At 36.4% G+C, this 23,206-nt stretch overlaps 1 protein-coding gene across 2 annotated transcripts; it reads right to left on the bottom strand.

Moving 5' to 3' along the window:
• Window positions 1-523: 523 nt before the first annotated feature.
• On the bottom strand, window positions 524-23,023 carry LOC122525207 (insulin-like peptide receptor). Of its 2 annotated transcripts, none has more exons than XM_043647891.1 (6): window positions 20,874-23,023; window positions 5,836-6,662; window positions 5,301-5,724; window positions 4,564-4,898; window positions 4,293-4,458; window positions 524-4,146 (listed from the first exon to the last, which is right to left on the bottom strand). In XM_043647891.1, the coding sequence occupies exons 2-6, from the start codon at window positions 6,066-6,068 to the stop codon at window positions 1,129-1,131; spliced, it is 4,176 nt and encodes a 1,391-aa protein (XP_043503826.1). In that variant the 5' UTR covers window positions 6,069-6,662; window positions 20,874-23,023; the 3' UTR covers window positions 524-1,128. The 2 variants fall into 2 exon arrangements, with proteins under 2 accessions (XP_043503826.1, XP_043503827.1); XM_043647892.1 differs by lacking the exon at window positions 20,874-23,023 and adding an exon at window positions 18,980-19,124.
• Between the last annotated feature and the right edge of the window lie 183 nt (window positions 23,024-23,206).

Consider the following 23,206-nt stretch of genomic DNA (forward strand, 5'->3'; position numbering starts at 1 on the left):
GTGTGTACTAATACGCAGGCTAACCCATAAATCAATTGGTAAATTATCCCAGAAATATATAGGCCTATATTTTATTTTTCAAGGTCAACATTAAAATAATCATAGGCATACAGAATTGTTTATTAAATTCTTACCTGTATGCCTTGACGTTTGCAAATAAAATTTCACAATTTAGTAATAATAATATAATGCATTTCTGTCAACTTACTTATGGGCCACCGTGAATATGTGTGTTTATATATTTCTTGTTAATGGAAAAAATTGTCTTTTTCTAATTCAGACTAAATGATCTATTGATTTGTATCGATTGCTTATTTTTAGTGCATTAAGTTTTATAATGTGGCTATGTATGTATTTATGTAATAATATATATATATATACAGAATCTGAAAACTATGAATTAATGCATGTCCGTGTATAAGGGTATGTATGCGAGAAGGAACTCTGTGGTAAGACAATGATACTTCGACTAAAATACTCTTTCATCAAGTTCTAGAAACTCGCTAAAACTAATCTTTCTTTCTTTCTAGGAATGAATAATTAAAAAAGGCTTGTCGAGCATTTGGTTGCGCATAAGAGAAAAAAGAAAAAAGAAAAAAAAACAGACAAAAAAAAGGAAAAAAAAAAAAAAAAGAACAAAACAGAAAAAGAAAATGAAACACATTAAAAAGTGGATTGATCCTAAATACATATATTTGCAGGTCCATGAACCGTGACTTCCATAGAAGAAAGAATAGGCGATATGCGTTATTAACCTGTAGGTATGTTATCTAAACTAATAGTCCTATTTAAGTCTTTCTTCGTTTCGCGACGATATTAGAAGAGGATCGCGTCTGGTCCCGCCGAGGAAGAGAACGTAAATAATCTTCAAAATTACGTTTCCGTAATTCCCGTTTTCAATATTATTATTTACCTTTCTTTTCCTCTTCCAATTATTCGTCCCATTATATTGCCCTGAGTGTATGTTTGTACGTAATCATTAACCATTTTTCTTCTTTTTTCTTATTTTTTTGTTGTTGTTGTTCTTTCGTATTCATATTCATGCACGCGCGAGACCAAACACGGCAACAATAAGACATTATTAATATTATATATATAGACGCGAGTTTGAAAAACGAGAGAAAAACTTTATCGATTTAGAGGAATTTCCTCCAAAGGTGGAACATTACCGACCTGTTGAAAACCGCTCCTGAATATTCGACCACGACTGGTGCTAGCCCTAGTCTGATCAAGAAGCGTCACATTGTCCTCGAATTCTCGAACCCATCTAGCAGTCTCGTTACCCCAATGAAAACGTATTGGTGCAGCTTGATGAAATGCCTTCTTTATCCCAAGATTACGCATATGTATACCCTCGCTCGAGTGATAAAAGGATTTTTCACAAAAGTCCTGGGCCAAAAATGGTTCCAATTCTCCGACGATTTCCATGAAGGTTGGACGATCGCTTGGCCGCCACTTGAAACACTTTTCCATTATTTTTTGTATATTAATCGGACAGTTTTTCGGTACACTAAGAACACCTTTGTGCAGCACGTAATTTAATACTTCATCGTTGGAAAATCCTTGATAGGGTATCTCAGCGAGAGAGAGTATCTCGTATAGTACAACACCGAATGACCAAACGTCCGAGTCGGATGTGAAAACGCCATCCGAAAGATTCTCAGGTGCCATCCATCTTATCGGCAAAAGACCCTTCTTTCCGATTTTATAATAATCGGTCTCGTAGACGTCCCTGGCCATTCCAAAATCTCCAATCTTACAAACCAGATCCTTCGAGATCATACAATTTCTAGCAGCCAAGTCACGATGAACGAACTTCTTCGATTCCAAAAAAGACATACCGTCCGCTATCTCAGCCGCCATTCTTATTATTCTCGAGGTATCTGGAATTAAATCGGTGTCTCGTATACGACGCAAATAAGTCTTCAAGTCTCCGTTCTCCATGAGTTCCATTATGACGTACGGCGGAGAACCTAAGCTAACGACTCCTAATAATTTGATTACGTGAAAGGTAGAGAAATTCTTCATCACCGAGGCCTCATTTAAGAACTCGTTCTTCTCACGCTCGCTGCATGCCGCAGAGATCGTCTTGATCGCTACCTCCTCGTTTCCCAAAAGACCACGACATACCATACCGAAATTACCATTACCAAGTTCTTCCAAGATCTTGACGCTTTCTCTAGGTACCTCCCAACTGTCAAGGATATATTTGGTTTCTATGTAATCAGGATTTACACAAGCTATCAATCTTGCTTGCGTATTCTTCTTTCGACGATATCTCAAGTAAACACATCCAATTACAAGAAACACGCTGAAGAAAGCAAAGAGCACCACGGGTATCACTACTACTGCTTTTTCATCACTGAATTTAATGGAAAAATAAACCATCTCGGAAAAATGACCACTGCCAGCTAATGATGTCGAGCGTATTCGTAAACCGTAATTACCAGGACTTAAATTCTTAATCTGGTGAGTTTTATGATTCTCGTAACGTCCAACGTATGGTATACACTCGGTACTTTTCTTTGCATCTTTGACATCCAAATTCGTATATTCTATCGTATAACTTACAGTGAGTGCATTAGGATTTCTAACGGTATCCCAAGAAACTTCGACTATCGAGCTGTTGGTTATTTTAGTTTTGACATTGCTAACGTTATCGGCCGTCTCCCGTTTTTTCGTTCGAATGCTCGTGTATTCCACGGACGAGCACATCTGCTCGTCGTCTCGATGTTTGACTCCGCAAGCAGCAACGGATATGGTATATAAAGAAAAATGTTGTAGATACTTTAAACGAAATGAATTCTTCTCAGCACTGACGTTATAAATTAATTCATTGTTGATAACATTCACGGTATTTTCCGATTTGTATTTGAAATCGTTCATTGAATTGTACCGATTGAAAACGCAAGAACCTTTCCAGCCAGCAGTCAAAGAACTTATTCCGAAATTTTCATTACATAATAGCATCTGGAACTTTTTTGAAGTTGACAATCTAGTAAATTCGTCTTTGAAACAGCAAGAGGTTGGAGCGGCGATTGGTTGTAAAGGTATTTTAGTAACTTCTTGTATGTCTTCTACTTCGGGTTCATTTATTAAACCGTATTTGCAGTAATCTCTGGATGAAAGAAATTCCGCGTCGTCTCGTTTTAACGAAGCGGATATTATGTAATAACCGATAGGACCATTTGGATACTCCGGTGGATTCCATTTAACCAGAATCTCGGTATCGCTCAACGCGATAGAAACAACGTCGGTAGGCATAGAAGGTATGTCACTACTCGTTCTGAAAAATATTATCTTCGACTGACCTACGGGACTACTAGACGAAAGCAAAAAGCTTTCGTTTCTCATAGAAAAAGTCTTTACGTAAACGGCATATTTCGTGTACGGCTTCAAACCCGAAATATGTTTGGTTACTTTCTCTTGAAGTAAAGAATTTCCATTAGGTATGTCTACGTCAAGCATTTGCCAAGTACTATTACTACAAGAATTTCCTTCGTAAGTGATGTTTTCGTTTTCGGTTTCCATGTAACTCAAAATATAACTCAACAATTGTTGTCCTCTAGGTGGCTGATAACTATCCCAAATCAAATCGATATAGTTCGGGCCTTTTTTTTTAACTGTGATATTTATGTTGACTACATTACAAGCTACCTTTTCTCCATTAGAATCTGGTTGCACCTCGAGATCGCTAAAGTCTGTTATCCTTACCATTTTACTGAATTCTATGATCTTGTACATACAAAGTCTAGGATTGTAATGAAAGAACAATCTGCCATCTTCAATATCAATTTCCTGCGACGGTGGAAAGAGACTCGAAAGATTTGGATTATCCAATATGACTAAACTCGCATTGTTTATGTCCAATCTTTTACCTTTGATAACTCGGAGTTTTTTGAAGAAGGCCAATGATGTGATTGGAAAAGAGTGAGTCACTTTCAGATACTCCGTGATCTCTTCGATCAAACCAAAAGCTTCAGTCAGTTCTTGCATGATGTTTGGATTACCATTTCTTATTTGGAATTCCAAAGCTCCGTCTACTACAGTCGTCCCTCGAAATATTTGAGCGTCCGAGATGTGCCTTATAATAGCACTATGACCTATTTTACGACATCGTGCCTTGCAAACTTGACAGGTGGTAACCTAAACGACAAGAACAAAATTTTGTATAAATATTATTATTATTATTATTATTATTATTATTATTATTATTATTATTATTATTATTATTATTATTATTAGAGGGATTTTAAAAATAAGATACAAATGATCATATTGAACATCCATACGTTATTTTCATCGACGTGATCCTCGTATCCCTCGGGACACTGAGTGATGCAAGAACCGTTAAAGGGTCGCCATTTTTGTTCATCTTCGAGTCTCCATATTTTTCGCAAGTTATTCATTTGTATACATGCTAATTCAGTAATACATCTTCTTGATATATAGGCATATCTAAAAACACAGAAAAAGTATACGGTTATTATCGTTTACTTAACACACGAACATTACGTAACATGAATTATTCTTGACGAGGAAATATCTTCGAACGTGACTTACAAATGACTTGGACAGCTCTCAACGCATTTCCCTTCGTGCCTATAGTGTTTACAAACGTAACAATCTCTATCCGTTTCGCCATTGCATTCTCCAAGACACTGATGATGACACTTTGGTTTCTCAGTTATTTGACAATGTTGCGCCGTCCAACAATAACCACCAGGACACTGAGAAGAGCAACCGGGACATGAACTTTCATTGTTATTGTCCTTGATAAAATTATCTCCAGCCGTAACTATAATGTCCCAATTTAACGTATTGGTGTAACACAAGGCTGAATTTTTCTCGATCCTTACCCCACCTCTAGCAATCTTCGTTAGTTTTGTTAAGCCGATCTGTTAAGTTCGATAAGAGAAAAACATATTAAAAAAATGTTCTTGACAGTCAGAGACCAAACTATCGGTCAATTTAATTAACCGATTAACGCCACTTGACCCGCCTATTAACCGGTACTCTTTGAAGTAAATTGAAGCGAACCTTCGAACCGGCAAAATCAGCTTTGCTTTGCCGTGGGAATGACGATCGCGATTGATCTCGTGCGACAAATATGACTACTACTACTAATACTCTCTACTGACTCATCGTACACCACGACGTAACATTTAAACGAATAAGGTAGAAGAATCTAATGCGGTGGCCTTGCCTTGCGGTAAATTATCCATGAACATTATCAATCATCCAAGCACCACCAGGATCTAACGGTTAAAACGAAATGAGAAAAAAATCTGCAATCTCACCTCCTGCAGGTTTTGCATCTCGTACACCATAAATGCATAATCCGTAAGCAGTATATCTCCTCTGATGGTCTCGAGATTCGGAAAGAGAGTTCCAAGGCTCTTCAATCCGTAAACGCGATAAAGTAGAAGATACCCGGTAATCTCTCGTAGGTCCGGAAAGCTAACGTTTTCAAAATCCGATCCGGTATGATTCTCGATCAGAACAATCTGTAGGAAGCCCTCGATCACGCGACAACCTTTTAGTATCGCAAAATTATGAACGTTGTTCCTAATATCGATGCTCTGGCATATACCATCGCCTATAGTGACATTCTTAAATCTTCGTGTTTTCTCCCGTACCTCCTCGCTAGATTTAGTCCGTGATCTCGGATAATGCGAGGAATGTTGATAGCTTTTGTTCGAACCATCGATGCCGTCTACCGACCTGGAAACCAATCATCAAAATCCTCCAATTGAATTCTCGATCGGGGAAACAAACAAAATAACTAAAATAAGAAATATCTCATTCCTAAATGTAAATATGTTAGGTGTGTACCTATTGTCATCGATGGCCCTGGTCTTCCTATAAACAGCCAAGTTGGATAAATCTTCCGACAATTCATCGAATTTGCTTATCCTTTCGACGAAATCATCCTCGTACGTACCCATGGCTGTGTTTTCTGGATACTTTATGAAAGCTACCGGCTTCGACGTTCTCTTTTGTTGCTGGCAAATCGCCAGAGGCGCCAGGACACAGAGTAGCACGAGCAGCAGCTTCATCCTTCTCATCTTCTTGTCTCATGGACACCACCAGGCTGCTGCCGTTGGTGCTTATTTTGCTTCTGCTGGCTCCACGATTCTCTCTATATCTCTTGTGAACACCGTTTTCTTGCTTCTCCCCTCCCAACATACACTTTCAACTTCGCTTTTGCGCTCTCTTCTTCTTCCTCTTCTCTCGAACGTGCTGCTGCTGCTGCTGCTGTTGCTGCTGCTGCTGCTCCTCCTCCTCTTCCTCCTCCTCCTCCTCCTTCTTTTCTTCCTCCTCCTCCTATCGTCGTGGACGACTAATCGTTCTTTCGCTAGAAGGTGTCTATCTACAACTTCTACCGGTGCAAATCTACTCCGATAGGACCGCAGAGATCTCGTAAGCAACATCCAACCCTTTTTTTCTAAATTTCAAGTACCCCTCCTCTCTCCCTCTCTCTCTTCTTGGCACCGAACATACAACGCGACAACAATACTACTACGTCGAACAATTTATTCGATATTATTCCACTATTTTCTTTCGCTCGTATTCGAATGCACTTTTTTAAAGAAGCTTCTTATTGAAGATGAAGTACTTTTTTGACCTCATTATCGCACTTGCACTAACGATTTATTCATCTGAAAAATATAACAAAAATAAACGTGTTATGCTTTAATATCGAAACATATTTTCATTTTTATTTTCGCAAAGCGAACAGGCAAGCGTTCACATTTGAAAACATGTAAATAATTTCATTAACAAAGTGCCGATAGCTCTTCGGTAGCAAAAGCAACGTAATCAAATGGTTTAACACCTGTGGATTAATCTTTCACGTGCGTTATAACGTAATTTATTATACATCACTTCCCGGTAAAGCGTCGTATCGTTAATTGCTCTCGAAATGAGCCTCGGTGAAAGCTGGATGCGAATGAAGGCCAAACGATCGAGAATTTATATGTACAAGAACATATATATTTAGTTAAAAGCTCTATAGTTAATTTAACGTTATTCCAAATTGAATTATTTCTGTCTAGACCTTAACAAAGTAAACCACACACGTTGTCACACGCGAACATTACGAAGTTCTTCATATAAATTAATAATAATAAAAATAATAATAATAATAATAATAATATTATTATTCAAGCAAATGTGACACAAATCCAGGCGCTGAACTCAAAAGAGCAACGTTCTTAAACAAGATAAACGGATTGAATTTATGATAGCGATCCTCGTAAGAGTCCCTCGTAATTCTTAACATCATGGAAAATGATGACGTATATATATATATATATATATATGTGTGTACGTGTGTTTGTATATATTTCTTGTAATACGAAGCTGAACTAGACGTTAAAAACATAAAACAGTTAAATCCTAAGTGTCCGAGGAGATAGTACGGGTGGCAATAACCGGTCTAATGCAAATCTTCTTGCAAATACTTGTCGCCGTTTTCTAGGAAAGAGAATTTGCCGACAATTTTATTTTTAATATTCGCAAAACTCGAAATGTTATTTCCAATTTGATTGCTTTTATTTTGCACTCGATGTGTTTAAACGAGTTTGAAGGATTATCAGATTATAAGAAATATCAAGGAGGAATGCAGTGACACGAGTAAATAAAACAAGTTAGATATATCAAGTAGATGTGTCGTTTAATGTCTGGAAATGTAAAAAACACGCGTTTAATGCGTGCTTGATTAAATCAGTTCCTAATCTAACGATCAAACCCTCCGATCTTTAAAGTATTTCGTTAATTCTACGATATTCACGGATATTCGATAGATAATAACGAAGAGAATTGGTCTAACATCGCGAAACGCGAATTACGTTACAAGTGTCATCGAAGTAAAGTTGAAAAGCAATGTTATCAATTTTATCATTAGATTTTTGTTAGTTTAGATTCGTTCGATCGATGAATCAAATAACAAACGCCTATAGATCTCAAAGAAATAACTGCTAAATACCGCGGCACGTTTACTTTCTAAGGTGTATATGATTAATGAACTCGGAAAAAGATAGTATCGAAAGGCAAACTACAGTTTGTGGTGTTATGCGCGTGATCCTTTGAAAGAGAAACATTTATCTCGCTGGAGGGAAGAAAGTTATAAGAGAGAGAAAGAGAGAGAGAGAGAGAGAGAGAAGCACGTGCCGCCGCCTCTCTTTTATCAGAAAACGAAATCATGCGAACGCTAACGTAAAAATACAAGAACACATCGAGGAATCTACCCATTCATTATTTCGAACGAACTATAATGATAACGGACGATAAGTGGCTGGATTTAGGTTCGTGCTCGTACAACCGAAACTTTACGCATTACCAAACAACTCTCAATCGAAACTATATAGGGGGGTCATACACTCGATATTAACTGTTAAACGGGCCTATCATCATTTTTTTCTTCTCTTTCTCTGTTTTTTGAATCATTTCAATACTACTATGCTTTTACATATATATATACATATAAGGTCAGTATTTTGAAAATATTTTTAACTAGCATTTATAATAACACGTCATCATGCGATAACACAATCTGTCACTGAACTGATGCAACCTTGTTCGTATTATAATTACTCGCCAATATTTTTGCTTATGAAATAAATAAAAACGTTTAAATTATTAATGAACGTTATCTAGCTTATAGATTTTATTCTGCGGCGAGGGGTGGGTATTAAAGTGGTGAGGATTAAAGAGAATTTAGAATTAAACAAAATAAAATGAAAATATTCTCAAATCCAATTGTCTTTGCGAAATACACTTCTCAATTCATTCTCGGTGCATAGAACACCATATTATATATGTAGACATATATATATATACACCCAGTAAAAGAGAGCTCTTTACGATGACTTTCCATTCAGTCAATTTCACGCTTTCTATCGGAGCACGAATTAACGATTAGCCGGGAGTAATCTCGCGATAGAGTCGACGAGCGGCTTCCGCTGAATTTATTCAAAAGACTTCCGAGTTATCGGAGCCTCCTTTTCCACAGTACTTTTAACGTTAATGCAGGTAAAGAATATGCAAATTTTCGATACGGAAATAGGTCGAAAATTCAATAGAATTTGTCCATTCGTTTATACTTAATAATAAATCACTTTAAAATACAAATAAATTATTATAACTTTTCTCTAATTTTATTCTAAATTATTCTAACGATGCCGATATCTTGAACAAAAATTGCTTTTATTTCTTAACGATATATTATCATTCTCCTCGCTTTCACACATATTTAAAGAAATTTCGATCTTTATTCATATCCGGTCCAGATTCACTCGACAAAAAACAAATCTTGAATAGAATTTGTTTGTTCTTCTACCTAAACGGGTGATGGGGCGAAGGGGGAGGGGTCTGACATCGTCGTCACATTCGTCCAACTCGAAATATTCTCTTTTTCTCTTATCGCTTATACACACATACAGACATACATACACGTATGCATACTATCTTATAAACCAGCTATACTCAACTTGCGGCATTTTAATCATTTGTTTAGTTATCGCTTTTCAATTGGCTATTCGTAAAGACAAAAATTTAAGTACTCCTGTTATAAATCCTTCTAATGTCAACCAACCAAATAAAAAACAAATCAAGTCAAGTCTTACTATTTTTTTTTTTTTTTACTTATTATATGCCACTGCAATCTATTATTATTATTATTATAACACTCAGCATTGACAAGATTCAAGGTGGGTGTCCAGTGATATCCAATGCTCGAGTAGTTTCTAGTAGTAGTTATAGTTCTTAGTTTTGTACTGAGAATTACTAAACGAAAATAGCACAACTATCAGAAGGTTAAAGAAATTCAAATGGAGTCTTGTAAAACGTAATTTTTATCAATTGCGTATTATTTTTTTAAAAAAGAAAATCCTTGAACTTTATAAACGGTAAGATACGTGGTTAGAGGTAGTGTTGGAAAGTCGATTAAAAATAGAACGTATATTACATTTGCATGCGCGTGATACTACGCATACAAACGATTGCAAGCTTTTGAATGGATCGTGACGTTTCGAACGATACGACCAACCCAAATGTTTACTTTTTCGTTTGACTTCCTCGTTTTATTTGAAAAACGATTCGGATGAATAGGAAGTTATTTTTTTTTTTATACACGCGCGTATGAAGAATTTAACGAACGTATTGTGAGTAATACGCAACACGCGTACATGCGAAATTTTCAAACTAAGTCAATTTTGAAAAGAATTTACACAAATAATAAATGAGATTATTATTAGCTTGCACTGATATAACCGAGTAATTTATATTTATACATATGCACATATATATATATATATATATATATATATTATATATTTGATACGCGTGTTTACGCTTAAAAGTATATACGTATATTCATATTCCAAGAAACAAATCGGAATTCTCGTGGGTCGATTACATTTAAACATGATCACGTTTTTAAACCGACACCGTTTTAATCGATTTACGAAGAATTAATAAGTATGTGCATATATGCATACTTATATAGATATACGCACATAAACGTCATTCGTTTAGATAATGGCACGATGTCAATAACGATTACACGTGAAACGTTTTATTTTTCTTCGTTTTATTAAAACGCATCGTTTCCGGTAATGATTTTCGCAAAAATACAAAATAAATCCAGATAATCTAAAAAAGAAATTCTTTCCATTTCCTCGCTCCTCCCGTCCCCCTCTCCACCCCCTCACCCCTCGACGCCTACTCGCTCTCTTTCTCATTTATATTTATACATTTTTATATGCTAATACTCACACGCGCATATCTACGTAATTACACTTAGGTATACAGATTATTTTTTATTATATTTCGTAATTTAATACTAGCATAAATATTTATTCACGCACCTTTAAAAACATGTATTTATCTATTCACACATTTCCTCGCTTTTATGCGACACCACTAAACGTACAATAAAAAAAAAAAAAAAAATATAAATGTTTTTTATCGGTTCTATACTCAAACATAAGTTCTTTTTTTTTTATTTTTACTCCAGTTAATAATTACTTTATCTCGTCAATTCTCGTATAAAAGAATAAAATGAAATAAAGAAATAAAAATAAACTAAAAAAATGTATACGTGCACCAATATTACACTGTTGGCGTAACTTGCTTGCTCAGTGACAGCTTGCAAATAATTAACCGTTCCGCGTTATTTGTAACTCAGACGCAACCTTCGTTGCTAACTTGTGTCGAGTTTGCTTTTTCCTCTTTTTTTTCTTTTTTCACCTTTTTTCTTTTTTCCTTTCCTTCCTTCTTTTCAAACGTATCGAATAGTATACGTGAAAGAAAGACGATGCTAAAAGATACGATTGTCACGTGCACGTTCGCGTATCGAATATACAACGCTGAATAATCGATCCTTGCGATAAAGACAAATCGATCCGAACGATAAAGTCAGGTTCGTTGTCCTTCGTATTTATCCATTTGTAAAATGAACTTACGATTATTCAACATATTAGGTTTAACAATTAATGCGGTACCCTTTTAACACACGGTATAGTACTTATTTATAAAATAATTATACACACATTCGTTATTCGTCAAAATAATCTCCCCCATTATATTCGATAATAATTTGTTTATAAAATGGCTAGCAATTATTATTACCAAACCAGATTTGTATATAAATAATTGAATATCAAGTTGGTACCGAATTAATTGTAACACCTAACGATTGGTTAATATATTATATTAGTTACATATTCTATCATACATATGCTGCTCCTTTCTATTTATCGGGTGTATCATTAAACTTTATTACTCAACAAAGCCGTTTTGTGTTTTTTTTTTTTTTTAACTATGTTTATTTCGAAAATGTGTGGGAGTATAATATAGAAAATAAAAAAAATAATTAGTTCGGCGAAGTATTTTGCAAAAAGCGTTTGCAATTTTAACGAGACTTATGATATTTATTTTTTAGATAGAAATTAAAGCAAGACAAATTATGTTAGAGGGAGTCAAAGGAGTCACGTGTCGAGTGGTACACAACACACCTACTATTTCTTTCCAGTTATATATTTAATAAAGTAAAATCAAGTTTTGCAACTTTCAATTTTCTATATATATATATATATATTAATCTACGTAAAGTTTATGATATAACTTTCTTTTTTATTTTTTTTTTTTAATATAGTTAATGAACAAGAATCATATATCATTTTATCGAGATCTCATTTTTTAAATGCGATTAAATTAAACAATAATGTTAAATGTATCTTTAAAATACTTTAAATAACGAGCTGTTCTTTTTTCACTTATCCGAAATGAATTATCATTTCGTAAAAGATACATTTTTTATAAGATACCTGTTCACGCGTAAATATACATTTTACAAAAATATCAGGTAAAAAAATCGAACTTTAGACGTAGTTCTAACAAATCTCTCGTTATAACGAAGAATAAGGTATAAAGAGCTTTAAAAAGAAAATAAAAGGAAAAAAGAAAAAAAAAAACTAGCACAAGTCTATACCCTCCTCTTTTAAAGAATGATACGTGCGGAGCAAAACCGTGAGAAAATATTTCCAGGAAGCCTGGACGCATTTTTTAAACCCACACTCATCATCCTCGCCCACGCACACGTTGTTCCTTTAAGATCTCACAGCATCCGCAGCAAGGCGTTCGATGTCCTGCCGTTTTACGAGTTACCTTTTGTCCATTTTTTTCTTTTTCTTTTTCTTCCTTACCGAAGAGCACCACCGAACGGAGATTTCTCCTTCTAATACAACGCAACTATTACGACAAAGAAAGATAATAAGATAAAAAAATAATAAATTTGTGTTAAAATTATTCCATAATATTTGTCAATTTTCGGGTAACTCGAGCAGAGATAATTGAAACGATTAGAAATTGATATGTGAAACTTGTGTCTGTGCGCGTGTGTAAGTGTACGCGAAAAGATGCAAAATAAGAGGAAGGATAATATATCGCTAAAATACATTGGTTGGGACAATGACGATGACGACGACGACGACGACGACGACGATGACAACGACGACGACGATGATGATAATGATAATGATGACGAAAAGGTGGTGAGAAGGTGGGCTTACATTTTCTCTCGTCGAAATATTTAAGAGGATTGATATTGCGGCGCATACGTACCTCGAAAGATGAAAGGAAAGTGCCGAGGAGTCTCGTCGTTAACGAGAACGACACAGCAGTATAAGCGTGCTGCATTCGTTCTTAAAATAAAACAGGTGCAAGGAACGGAACGAAACGAAACGGAACGGACGGACGGACAGACGGACGGACGAACGGATAGACACACACACACACACACACACACACACACACGCACACAGCAGACAGACAGACAGACAGACAAGTCTCGAAGAAAGTATTAACGTTGCAAGGGTTAAAACGTTGTTTTATTATACATCTGTCACCGTGAAGAATATTGGTTAGTACTTCGAAAAATGTTCATGAAAACCTTCGGTTATAAAGTAAACGATGGGTAGGTATTTGAAAATAACGGCGTAGTTGAAGTATCAATAAAAGCAAACAGTAATAAAATAAATACGATTTAATCGACTACTTTTGACTGCGTTGGTGAACGATAACGATCGCAAATATCTAGCAATAATAATAATAATAATAATAATAATAATAATAATAATAATAATAATAATAATAATAATAATACTAGTATAACAGTAATAATAGTAATAACAATAATAATAAAAATAATCGTCAATATCCCCGATGTGAACATTGGCAATTGCTACGGCCCCATCATGCCGAGTTTACTTACACTTAATTCTACGAAGAGTAGAAAATGAAAGAATAAAAGACTGAACGATCGATCAAATTGGCGGTAATTCGAATTAAATCGAATTTACTCCCGTTCTATGTATGTATGTATTCTATATATATATATGTGTGTGTACGTTTATATTGCTTCCTACGTTTCTCTTTCATCCAATGTGGGTTTCTTCTCTTCTCTCTTCTTTTCTACGTCGAAAGCACGATATTACTGTGGCCGTGTTTACACGAGGACGACGGCGGACATGGAAGAAGGAAGGAAAAGAGAGTGTATATTGAAGTCGTGTTAACGTCGCTAGTATATTCGCAAATGGAGAACCTCCCTCCTTCTCCCCATTCTCCCCCTTCTCTTGTTCTTTTCTCTCTTTCCCTCATTTCTCAGTATTGCGCAATTCGAGTATTCTTTTATTATCTTGTTTATTTTTTTGGTTGATTCTACCTTCGAACCAATCTAACCATAAACACTGGTCCGACAAGTAAGTGGATCCATCAACAAATGCTAATGGAAAAAACAAAGAGATTATTATTGATCGTTTTCTCGAAATCAAATTTAAAATTTTTCCTCGATAATAAGACGAATTGTGACTGGACTTTTGGATGATGTTTCTTTTTCTCTCTCTCTCTCTCTCTCTTTTCTTCGAATCACAGCATGCTTTTCTAATGTGAAATGAAGACATAGAAAACGTTGCTTTGAACGCGTGTCGATGACGTCGACGAGAATGACGACAGCGGGCAAAGTTTTCCGCGTAAACAACGAATATATATATATATATGTATATATATATATATCGTGACTGTATACGTGACTTAGTTAAAGTAAATGGTTACGTCAGATTTCTGTTCTATCGTGCCCGTAATAGTAGTAGTAGTAGTAGTAGTATGTTGGTTAACGTCGTAAAATTTTTTAAATGATCATCGTAATGGATCCTTAAACTATACAAACGCGACATTTAAATTATCAAACTTTCTAAACAAGCCGATAATGTTTAAATATCGTATATATAATACTTTATATATCGTTGGTGGATTTAAAAATGGCGTCGGACATTTAAAAAGAAACCGTAAGGTTATTTAAAAGAAAATAAAAACACAAGAGCAGATTCGATTTACATTTTAATACGACGTACGCATATGATACGGCTACTCTCTATAGGGTAGTGGTAGGGGGAATTACTATACGGAATAATTTTTGTCAACTGCGACGTAATTTGCTTGGTTCCTTTGTCGTACGAATTACGACGTCTCGCATTTATACGTGAGAAAATTTGGCAGCCGGTTGTGACGTCACTTTCAAAGGGTCACCGGCACCACCACCACCATAGCGATCGATCGCGAGACAAAACTTTTATCGACTTCGAACTATACAACAAGGATACTCTGTCTGACTTCTTATATTAACTTCCTGTGAGCTGTATTGATCCTCCTCCTCCTCCTCTTCCTCCTCTTCACCACCTACTCCTCCTACTCCTCCTTTTCCACCTCTTTATACTCCTCCTACTCCTTCTCTCTTTCTCCTATCATACGCGTACATTCATTTACATTTGAAATTAATGTTTAAAGGCCGGCGACCCGAATGAGTAAACGAGCAACTACTTGAATACTATCGATTCATCGGAAACGATTCATTCTCTTCAAAAACAAGTCTCACTCTTCATTCTTCCTTCTTCTGAGTGTTTCTTTTTATTTATTTTCTGTTTTTTTTTTTATTTTTTTCTTTTTTTTTTCTTTTTTCTACATTAGAGAGAATCGATCATTCTTTTTAATCACGTGCGAATAAAGAGTGGTAGTAGGGTATACATTTTATTTATTCATCGAGTCCGGTGTATGTTTTTTAAATTGACGTTGTGCGCGATCGGTATATATACGAATATATTTTATTCGGCGTGAATAATAAGATTCCCTACGGCGTTTAAAATAAGTTCAAAGTTGCGTCAGGATTACACACGTATTATAATATAGTATAAGTTTTGAGAAATAAGAAAAAAAAAAGAAAAACAGAGAAAAAAAGAAGAGAAAAAAAAAGAAAAGATACTGACCCAAATGATATCAATCGAGAAATATAATATTATTTCAATAAAATCTAACTAACGGCGTGTGTCTCTCGTAATATCATTTAATTGTTAATTACACTTTCTCCCGGGCGTTTTACGAGAATGCCTTTTGACCACCTACCGACATATATCGCCAAGTGAAAACACGCGCAACGTGAAACGAAATAAGAAACATACTGCGCTGTGAGAAGGAAGAAAGGAAAGAAAGAACAAAAAAAAAGAGAGAAAAAGAGAGAGAGAAAGAGAGAGACACAACCGGTCCGCAAATAACGACACGCAATATCCTCTCCTCGAACATCCCTTAGGATATATTGCCCGTCCACAATGACTCCCCCCCTCCCCTGCCCCCCCCAACATCCAAGCCCACCCTATCCCATTCTATCCAACCTCCTTCTTTCGTCCATTGCGTATGTAACTACCAGAGCTAGCTAATAACCAAGACGGATCGTAGTTAATGAGAAAGAAACGATCGTTTACTCACACGGAATCGTAGAAGAGTATTTCTTCGAAGAATAGAAGAAGAAGAAGAAGAAGAAGAAGAAGATGACGATTTAAAACCGACGTTTACGTAAATACCTTACGTTAGCTAGCTAGCTAGATTGTTAGCTAGCTAGCTAGCTAGATTGCTAGATAAATAGATAGATAGATAGACACATACATACATAAATAACGTGACTCCGTACCCGCGAAGTGAGCGATAATTTTCGGCTTTAGGCCCGGCTAGATGATGACGCATCAATAGCAACTAATGTCCCACATAACTTTTTAGCATGCCAATATTTTGACTAACTCCTACGACTACTACTACTACTACTACTAACTTACTAATTACACTCTACTAATAGAATTCGTTCTAGCTGATAAACGACACTATGTCTGCAAAAGAACAAATAAGAACAAGACTCCGAAGGTTGAACGTAATCAAGTTAATGAGATACACGTTTTTCAATGAAATAAACCTATATATTTTACTACGCGTTAGATACCAAAACGAACAAAACATAGATATAAATATACGGGTATTCTTGAATTTATCTATTTATCTATTTATCTGTGTTAAACTGTATCACTAAGAAATAAACATTTGTGAGTGACAATGATAACGATCTTTCATGAGATTTAACAAATTCTTTCGTAACGTAGTTGGTAATTGTAGCTGTTAACGATTGATTGAAAACTAGTTCAAAGGTTACTCAAAGAAAAAGAGAGAGAGAGAGAAGATGATATAGACAGATATATATCTAAATTTGAAGTTTTGATTTAAACACACGCGGATATATACATAGATGTTTTAAAGAGAAATATTAATACGTAGACACATTTTGAACGTTGTCATTGGTCATAACAAATAGAACGTACTTTACTTGATTTACGTAACGGTTTTGCCTGCTGTGTTGCTTTTGCTAATCGAGTATCTTCTTTCTATATTTCTCTCGCATTATAGGATGGATGCGCGAGAATTAAGAATTAATTTATATATTTATTGCATGAACTGGAAAAAAAAGACGCGTTAGATCGCGTGCTTTTGCGATGATTCCTCTCTCTCTCTCTCCACCCCCCTCCTCCTCCTCCACCTCCAAGTTCGTATCTCGTAGAAATAGTGTGTTAGAGAAAAAGAGTAAGATAAATAAAGGAAAAAAGTTGCGACGTAGAAAGGGAGCACTTCAGCGAAGGTTAAATCCTCATGGGGAAAGAAATACAAATAAAAAATACGCGTGTACGTGTGATACATTGGGTTGCGCCCAGTAAATTCGTGCCAATTTATAAATACATATTCGATTAATATTCTTTTTCTTTAAATAAATACAATATTTCTTCTCTCTCAAATCGGCAACGATTTTTCAAAGCAAAAATACGTACAACCGTTAAGTCATTGACCGGAAAATTGGTGCAGATTTATAAATATATGGTAGGATCTTAATTAACCAACGTAATCGGAGAACAAACGACGTAAATAAATCTATCTTCAATTCGACTCGAATATTTTTTCACAAACCTAAGATCGCCAAAATTTTTGATGAACCACCACCACCACCAACCAAGCCTCCCCCCATTGAATATAACTCAATTAATATTTTTATTTGAAATATACACGTACAACAATTTTGATGAAAATCGGCAAGAATGTTTTGGGTAATTTAATGGGGGTGTATAATACATTAGATTGCACGTAAAAGAGATCGTACCATTTTTTTTTTTTTTTTTTTTTGAGAAAAATTTATTACATATTTAAGATATTTTAATCGGCACGAATTTCTCGGCTAACTAAATATATAAACTATATATACATAACATATATATAAAAGAGAGAGAAGAGAATGAAGTGGTTTACAGGAGACAACACGTCGCTCATTTACTTACTAGTTCTACCTTCGAACAGGTTGTTGTATGCGTACTTCGCTATGGAATGCCAGTTATTTCGAGAAGAGAGAGAAGGATAGATAGAGGTAGAGATATAAGTCTAGCGACCTGTGTGCACACGCGTGTATATGTGTGTGAGTATGCGCGCGCATAACATACACACACACACACCTTGACTCGATCCCGTCACCCATAATATACCCGTATGCACCATAAGTTCCAAATACACGAGTGAATGAGTGAGTGAGAGAGAGAGAGAAAGAAAAAACTTAGAGGATATCTATAAATATAAATGTATGCGTGTGTGTGCGTGTGTGTGTGTGCTAGAGACATTATTTTTCTACGGGAAAGGAACATATCTTCTTAACTAAAATTGAAAGAGATAAATAAAGTAGTTATTATCAAAACTCTTCACAACTTTAATTATACCTTGATTTCTTTTTTATTTTTCTTTTTCTAAACATTACTTTGTTCTTCTCTCTCTTTTACAACGTCAACGACGAGGGGTCTGTATTATCGATAAGAAAAAACGGAAGAAGAGACGGGGAGTAAAAAAAGAGAGAAAGAGAAGGATAAAGATAAAGGAACGTGAGTGAACACAAGCGCGTGCCTTTCGAAAGCTTCTTTCAGTCGACGTACATATATATTTACAGTAAAAGAGACAGAGAGGGAGGAGGGGGGGGTGCAGCGGCGGTTAGGGAGAAGGAGAAGGAGAAAGATAGAGAATGAAAAATGAGAAAGGGAGGGGAAAAAGATGAATAGACAAGAGTGCACGTTACCCTATTCGAAAACACGAGTCAACGTTCCAGCCACTCGTCGATTCATGTTTCCACCGATGCATAAGAGAAGACGACGGTGGTGATGACGACGACGACGACGACGACTACTACGACGGAGGCAACGACGCGACCATGAAGAAGATCCGTGGAGAGGGTTTGGGGAGGGACAAAGAGGGAGAGAAGAGAATAAACTCGTAGAGGGAAACTCGAAGGCTTTCTTCGAATTTTTCGAATGACGTATTGCGGTGAGTAGAAAACACGAAGGAAACAAAATCTAAACACTATAATTAAGAAACTTTCTCAGGAAAAATAAAAGAAATAAAGAAAGAAACAGAGAGGATATGGGGGGGGGCAGAGAGAGAGACTCGAATAAAGATTTGAATAAATAGGATTGAAAGAGAGAGAGAGAGAGAGAGAGAGAGAGAGAGAGAGAGAGAAAAAGAGAAAGAAAAAATAAATGAAAAGGAAAAATGAAAGGAAAAAAAATAAAAAGATAAATACAAACGTTATAATTCAGGGACTGTATAAAGAAAGAAAGGAAGGAAAGAGATAGAGAGAGAGAGAGAAGAGATGGAAGGAGAGACGCGATGATAGGAGAGAGATAAAGAGTCGAATGGAGAGGGGGGGTAGTGGGGTACGACCGGCCACGTTTCGTATTGCGTAGTAAGCTTGAATGGATTACGTCACACAGAGCCAGAGGGTAAAAACGCACTCGGTGGACACAACGCGCGTAAACGTTCGATAGCAGTGACGGCGACGGCGACGGCGTGGTGGTGGCGGTGGCGGGGTGGTAGTAGGGTGGGGTAGGGTGGAGATGGAGTAGTAGTGGCGGCGACAGTGGCTTGTTACAAAAATGCCTTACTGATCTAAATGCCGAAGACCTCGGTAAATTTCTCAGAAACACACGACGTTCCACCAACTGCCTTCGCTTTATTTTTCTTTTTCTTTTTTTTATTTCATTCTTCTTTATCTTCTTCTTATATTTCTATTTTTTTTTTGACGTAACTTAATTTATAAAAAAAAATATAATAATATAATATTATTGTATTAATAATATTCTTCTTCTCCCCTGATCCGTTCTTTCTCTCTCTCTCTCTCTCTCTCTATCTATCTAATATTTCTCACGAATATTATCTTTATTTAACGTTAAATTCTCTCTCTTATCGAACCAACAAGATAGACCGACGACGAAACGAGAAATATTTGTAAATACACGAAACGAAAGTTACGATGAATATATATAGAGATGTGTGTGTGAGTGAGTGAGTTGGTGTGGGTGTATGCGCGAGTATATGTGATATATGTATAATATATGTAATAAATATATAAATATACGTGTATATATAAAAGTGTTAATTTTTTTTGTATATGTAACGCGTGGCAAATCCTTCCTTCCTTCTTTCTCGTTTGAACTGCACGAACGTTGTGTGTCGTGTAGTAGATACGACGACGTATTACGACCGTAACCGTACGAGAGAGAAAACGGATCGATCGCGTCCGGACGTCGACGTTCTAACGCGCACTACCTACCCTGCTATTCTTACGACGCAAAATTCGACTAACATAAGAGAGAGTCAGTCAGTCAGACAGATAGACAAACAGACAGACTGACTGATTGACTGACTGACTAACTGACAAACAGAAGGAGATAGATAGGTAGTCAAGCAAACAGACAAAAAGAGAGTAAAAAAAAAATATATATATATATATATATATATATATATATAAAAACGAACAAAAGAGAAAGAGAGACAGAAACAGCGTCTTTTTTCACCACGTGTCTCTTAGCACGTATTCCTTTCTTTTCCTCTCTCTATTTTTCTTCTTTCTCTGTCTCACCCATTAGATTGTAATTAATAATAAAAATTGTGTTAAGATCAGTTATCGATTTTACCTGTCTCCATCCTTGTCGCAGTACTACGTTGCTCTAACTCGGAGGTCGTTGTCGTTGCCGTCGTTGCCGTCGTTCTCGTCGTCATCATCGTCGTCGTTGTTGTCGTCATCTTTGAAAACATTAGGACGGTAGGATTAGTTTTAAGAAGTATATCCTTGATAAAATGATTTCCAGTCTTCTTCGTTGCAGCATTAGCTTCGAGCAGTAGTAGCATCGTAAAACCCACGTGGTTATTCTGAGAGGATACGCGTCGTATATCGAACACAACACGCGAATAAAGGGAATACACACGTTAGATGTGTATATGCCAACGTGTATAATAACGTATTACACACATATTCATCACACACACAGGGGGACAGCGGCACAAACTTTATCTATCCTATCTCTCCCTCTCTCTCTGCCTTGTATAAAAGAAATAAAGTGAGAGAGATTTGATACGCCACGCACAAGGAACAAAACACACCACCTCTCTTCGCACATATAGACGTAACAAAAGAAACACGAATTTCACGATATTATAATGATCGTGACTAGGATACTTTGTCTATGGCTCTGTTACGAAGAGCGCGTTTAAGTAGTTCGCGTTGCACTATATGCATTGTACGATCGGAAAAGAGAGTGTGTGTAAGAGAGAGAGAGAGAGAGAGAGAAAGAGTGGGGGAAGGAAGGAAGGAAGGAAGGAAGGTTGGTAGGAGGGATGGTGGTTGACGGGGGAGAACGCGAGAAACGAAGGGAGGAGGAAAAGGCAGGGAGGGCGTGTGTGTACGCGCGCGCGCGCGCGCACGCTAGCAAAGTTACGAGGAGGAAGCAACGACGGTGGCGGCGGCGGCACAACGAAATGTCGTAGGACAATAGTTATATAGAAAAACTCTATTTTCCTTTGGTTATTCCTTCAAATTTTTTCCCCCCCACTTCGGTTACGATTATCTTTTTCCTCTTCCTCTTCTTCTCCTTCCCCTTCTTTTTTTTCCCACCTTGTTATCGTTGTTTAAATTATTGACGTTGGAATCGTTGGAACGAACGACGACGCATAGTCGTCTAAACACGTTGTGTGCCGACGAACGAGTCAGCTGGTACTGATCGTCGAACATGATCGGAGCCAGCGCGGCCCACAGACAGACCGACGCGATTTATACACGCACGTACGCATTCACGCACTTAGAATCTTTTTCTTTTTATTTCTCCTCTCCTTTTTCGCTTTCTCTTTCTTTCCTTTGTTTAAGTTTTTATTTTGATGTTGTTGTTGTTGTTGTGTTGTTTTTAACGCCAGAAGACGTGGAACGATTAGTAAACGTCAACGACTACGAGAACGATTTTGAAACGACAATGCGAGATTTGCGATACGTTCTACCAAAAACGTCCACCGGTAGGCCCTCGTGGCTTTTCTCTATCTCTTTCTATTTTTCTTTCTTTCTTTCTTTCTTCCTCTCTCTCTTTCTTTCTTTCTGTCTCCGTCCCCACCCTATCTCTCTCTTTTTCTCTTGTTCTTTTATTTAGGAATTCGACATATGCGCCGCCACTCGTGTGTAGCCCTTAACTAATTATGTACCGTACTTGTGCAATCGCGTCGCCCTACTCCTTTTCATTATTACCCTTTCATTATTATCTAATCTCGTTTAATTATTTGTCTTGTATATCGGTTTGGAAAAAAAGATAATCGATTATTTTACGTACGTATTTCTATGGTAAACGTGAGAAGAAATATTTTGGATTCGTTCGATATTAGATAACGTACGTAATGGCACCTGAAGTATCTACGATCCTGTTTCCGTAACGAATTTCTTTCTTACCTCGGCTCCCTTATTTTCCTGCCTCGTTTTTTTTTCTTTTTGCTGCATGGGCTTCCCTTTTTTTTCTGCCTTAATGTATATGAAGTCTAAACAATCTCTCTCTTTCTTCCTTTGATAAAGTGTCCAAGCCGTAGATTGCCGTAAGCTTTTGATAAACTACCGAGATGTTTCCTGTTGAACCTCTCGAACGTTTCTGACGGTTAATTTCGAATCATGCATGTGCTTTGTGATGAGCCTCAAGGTTAACCTATAACGTCTCTCGGGGCACCGGCTTTTCTCTTTCGAGAAAGAGAATCACCTTCGTTTATTTATATTTACATTTTGTACTTTTTTTTGCCTTGATTCTCTTTTATGCATTTCTATTGTTCATGAAGATTATCTTTCTCCTATGAACCTATAATTAACTTAAATTATGTGGAAAATGACATGATTTAATGGATCTTAGAACTTGATGATACAATATAACAAAAACTTTCAAAAAAAACCTTTCTAACCGGAGATAAATATTTACATATTCAAGCCGTAGATTCTTCTTGTACT

This window comes from Polistes fuscatus, unplaced genomic scaffold, assembly GCF_010416935.1.
Source record: "Polistes fuscatus isolate 324 unplaced genomic scaffold, CU_Pfus_HIC Scaffold8, whole genome shotgun sequence".
Classification (NCBI taxonomy): domain Eukaryota; kingdom Metazoa; phylum Arthropoda; class Insecta; order Hymenoptera; family Vespidae; genus Polistes; species Polistes fuscatus.

Coding starts and splice junctions, on each gene's coding strand:
- LOC122525207 (XM_043647891.1), bottom strand. CDS start 6,068: ATGAGAAGGATGAAGCTGCTGCTCGTGCTACTCTGTGTCCTGGCGCCT. Junction 5,725..5,835: donor AGGGCCATCGATGACAATAG/GTACACACCTAA, acceptor ATTGGTTTCCAG/GTCGGTAGACGGCATCGATG. Junction 4,899..5,300: donor AGATGCAAAACCTGCAGGAG/GTGAGATTGCAG, acceptor CGAACTTAACAG/ATCGGCTTAACAAAACTAAC.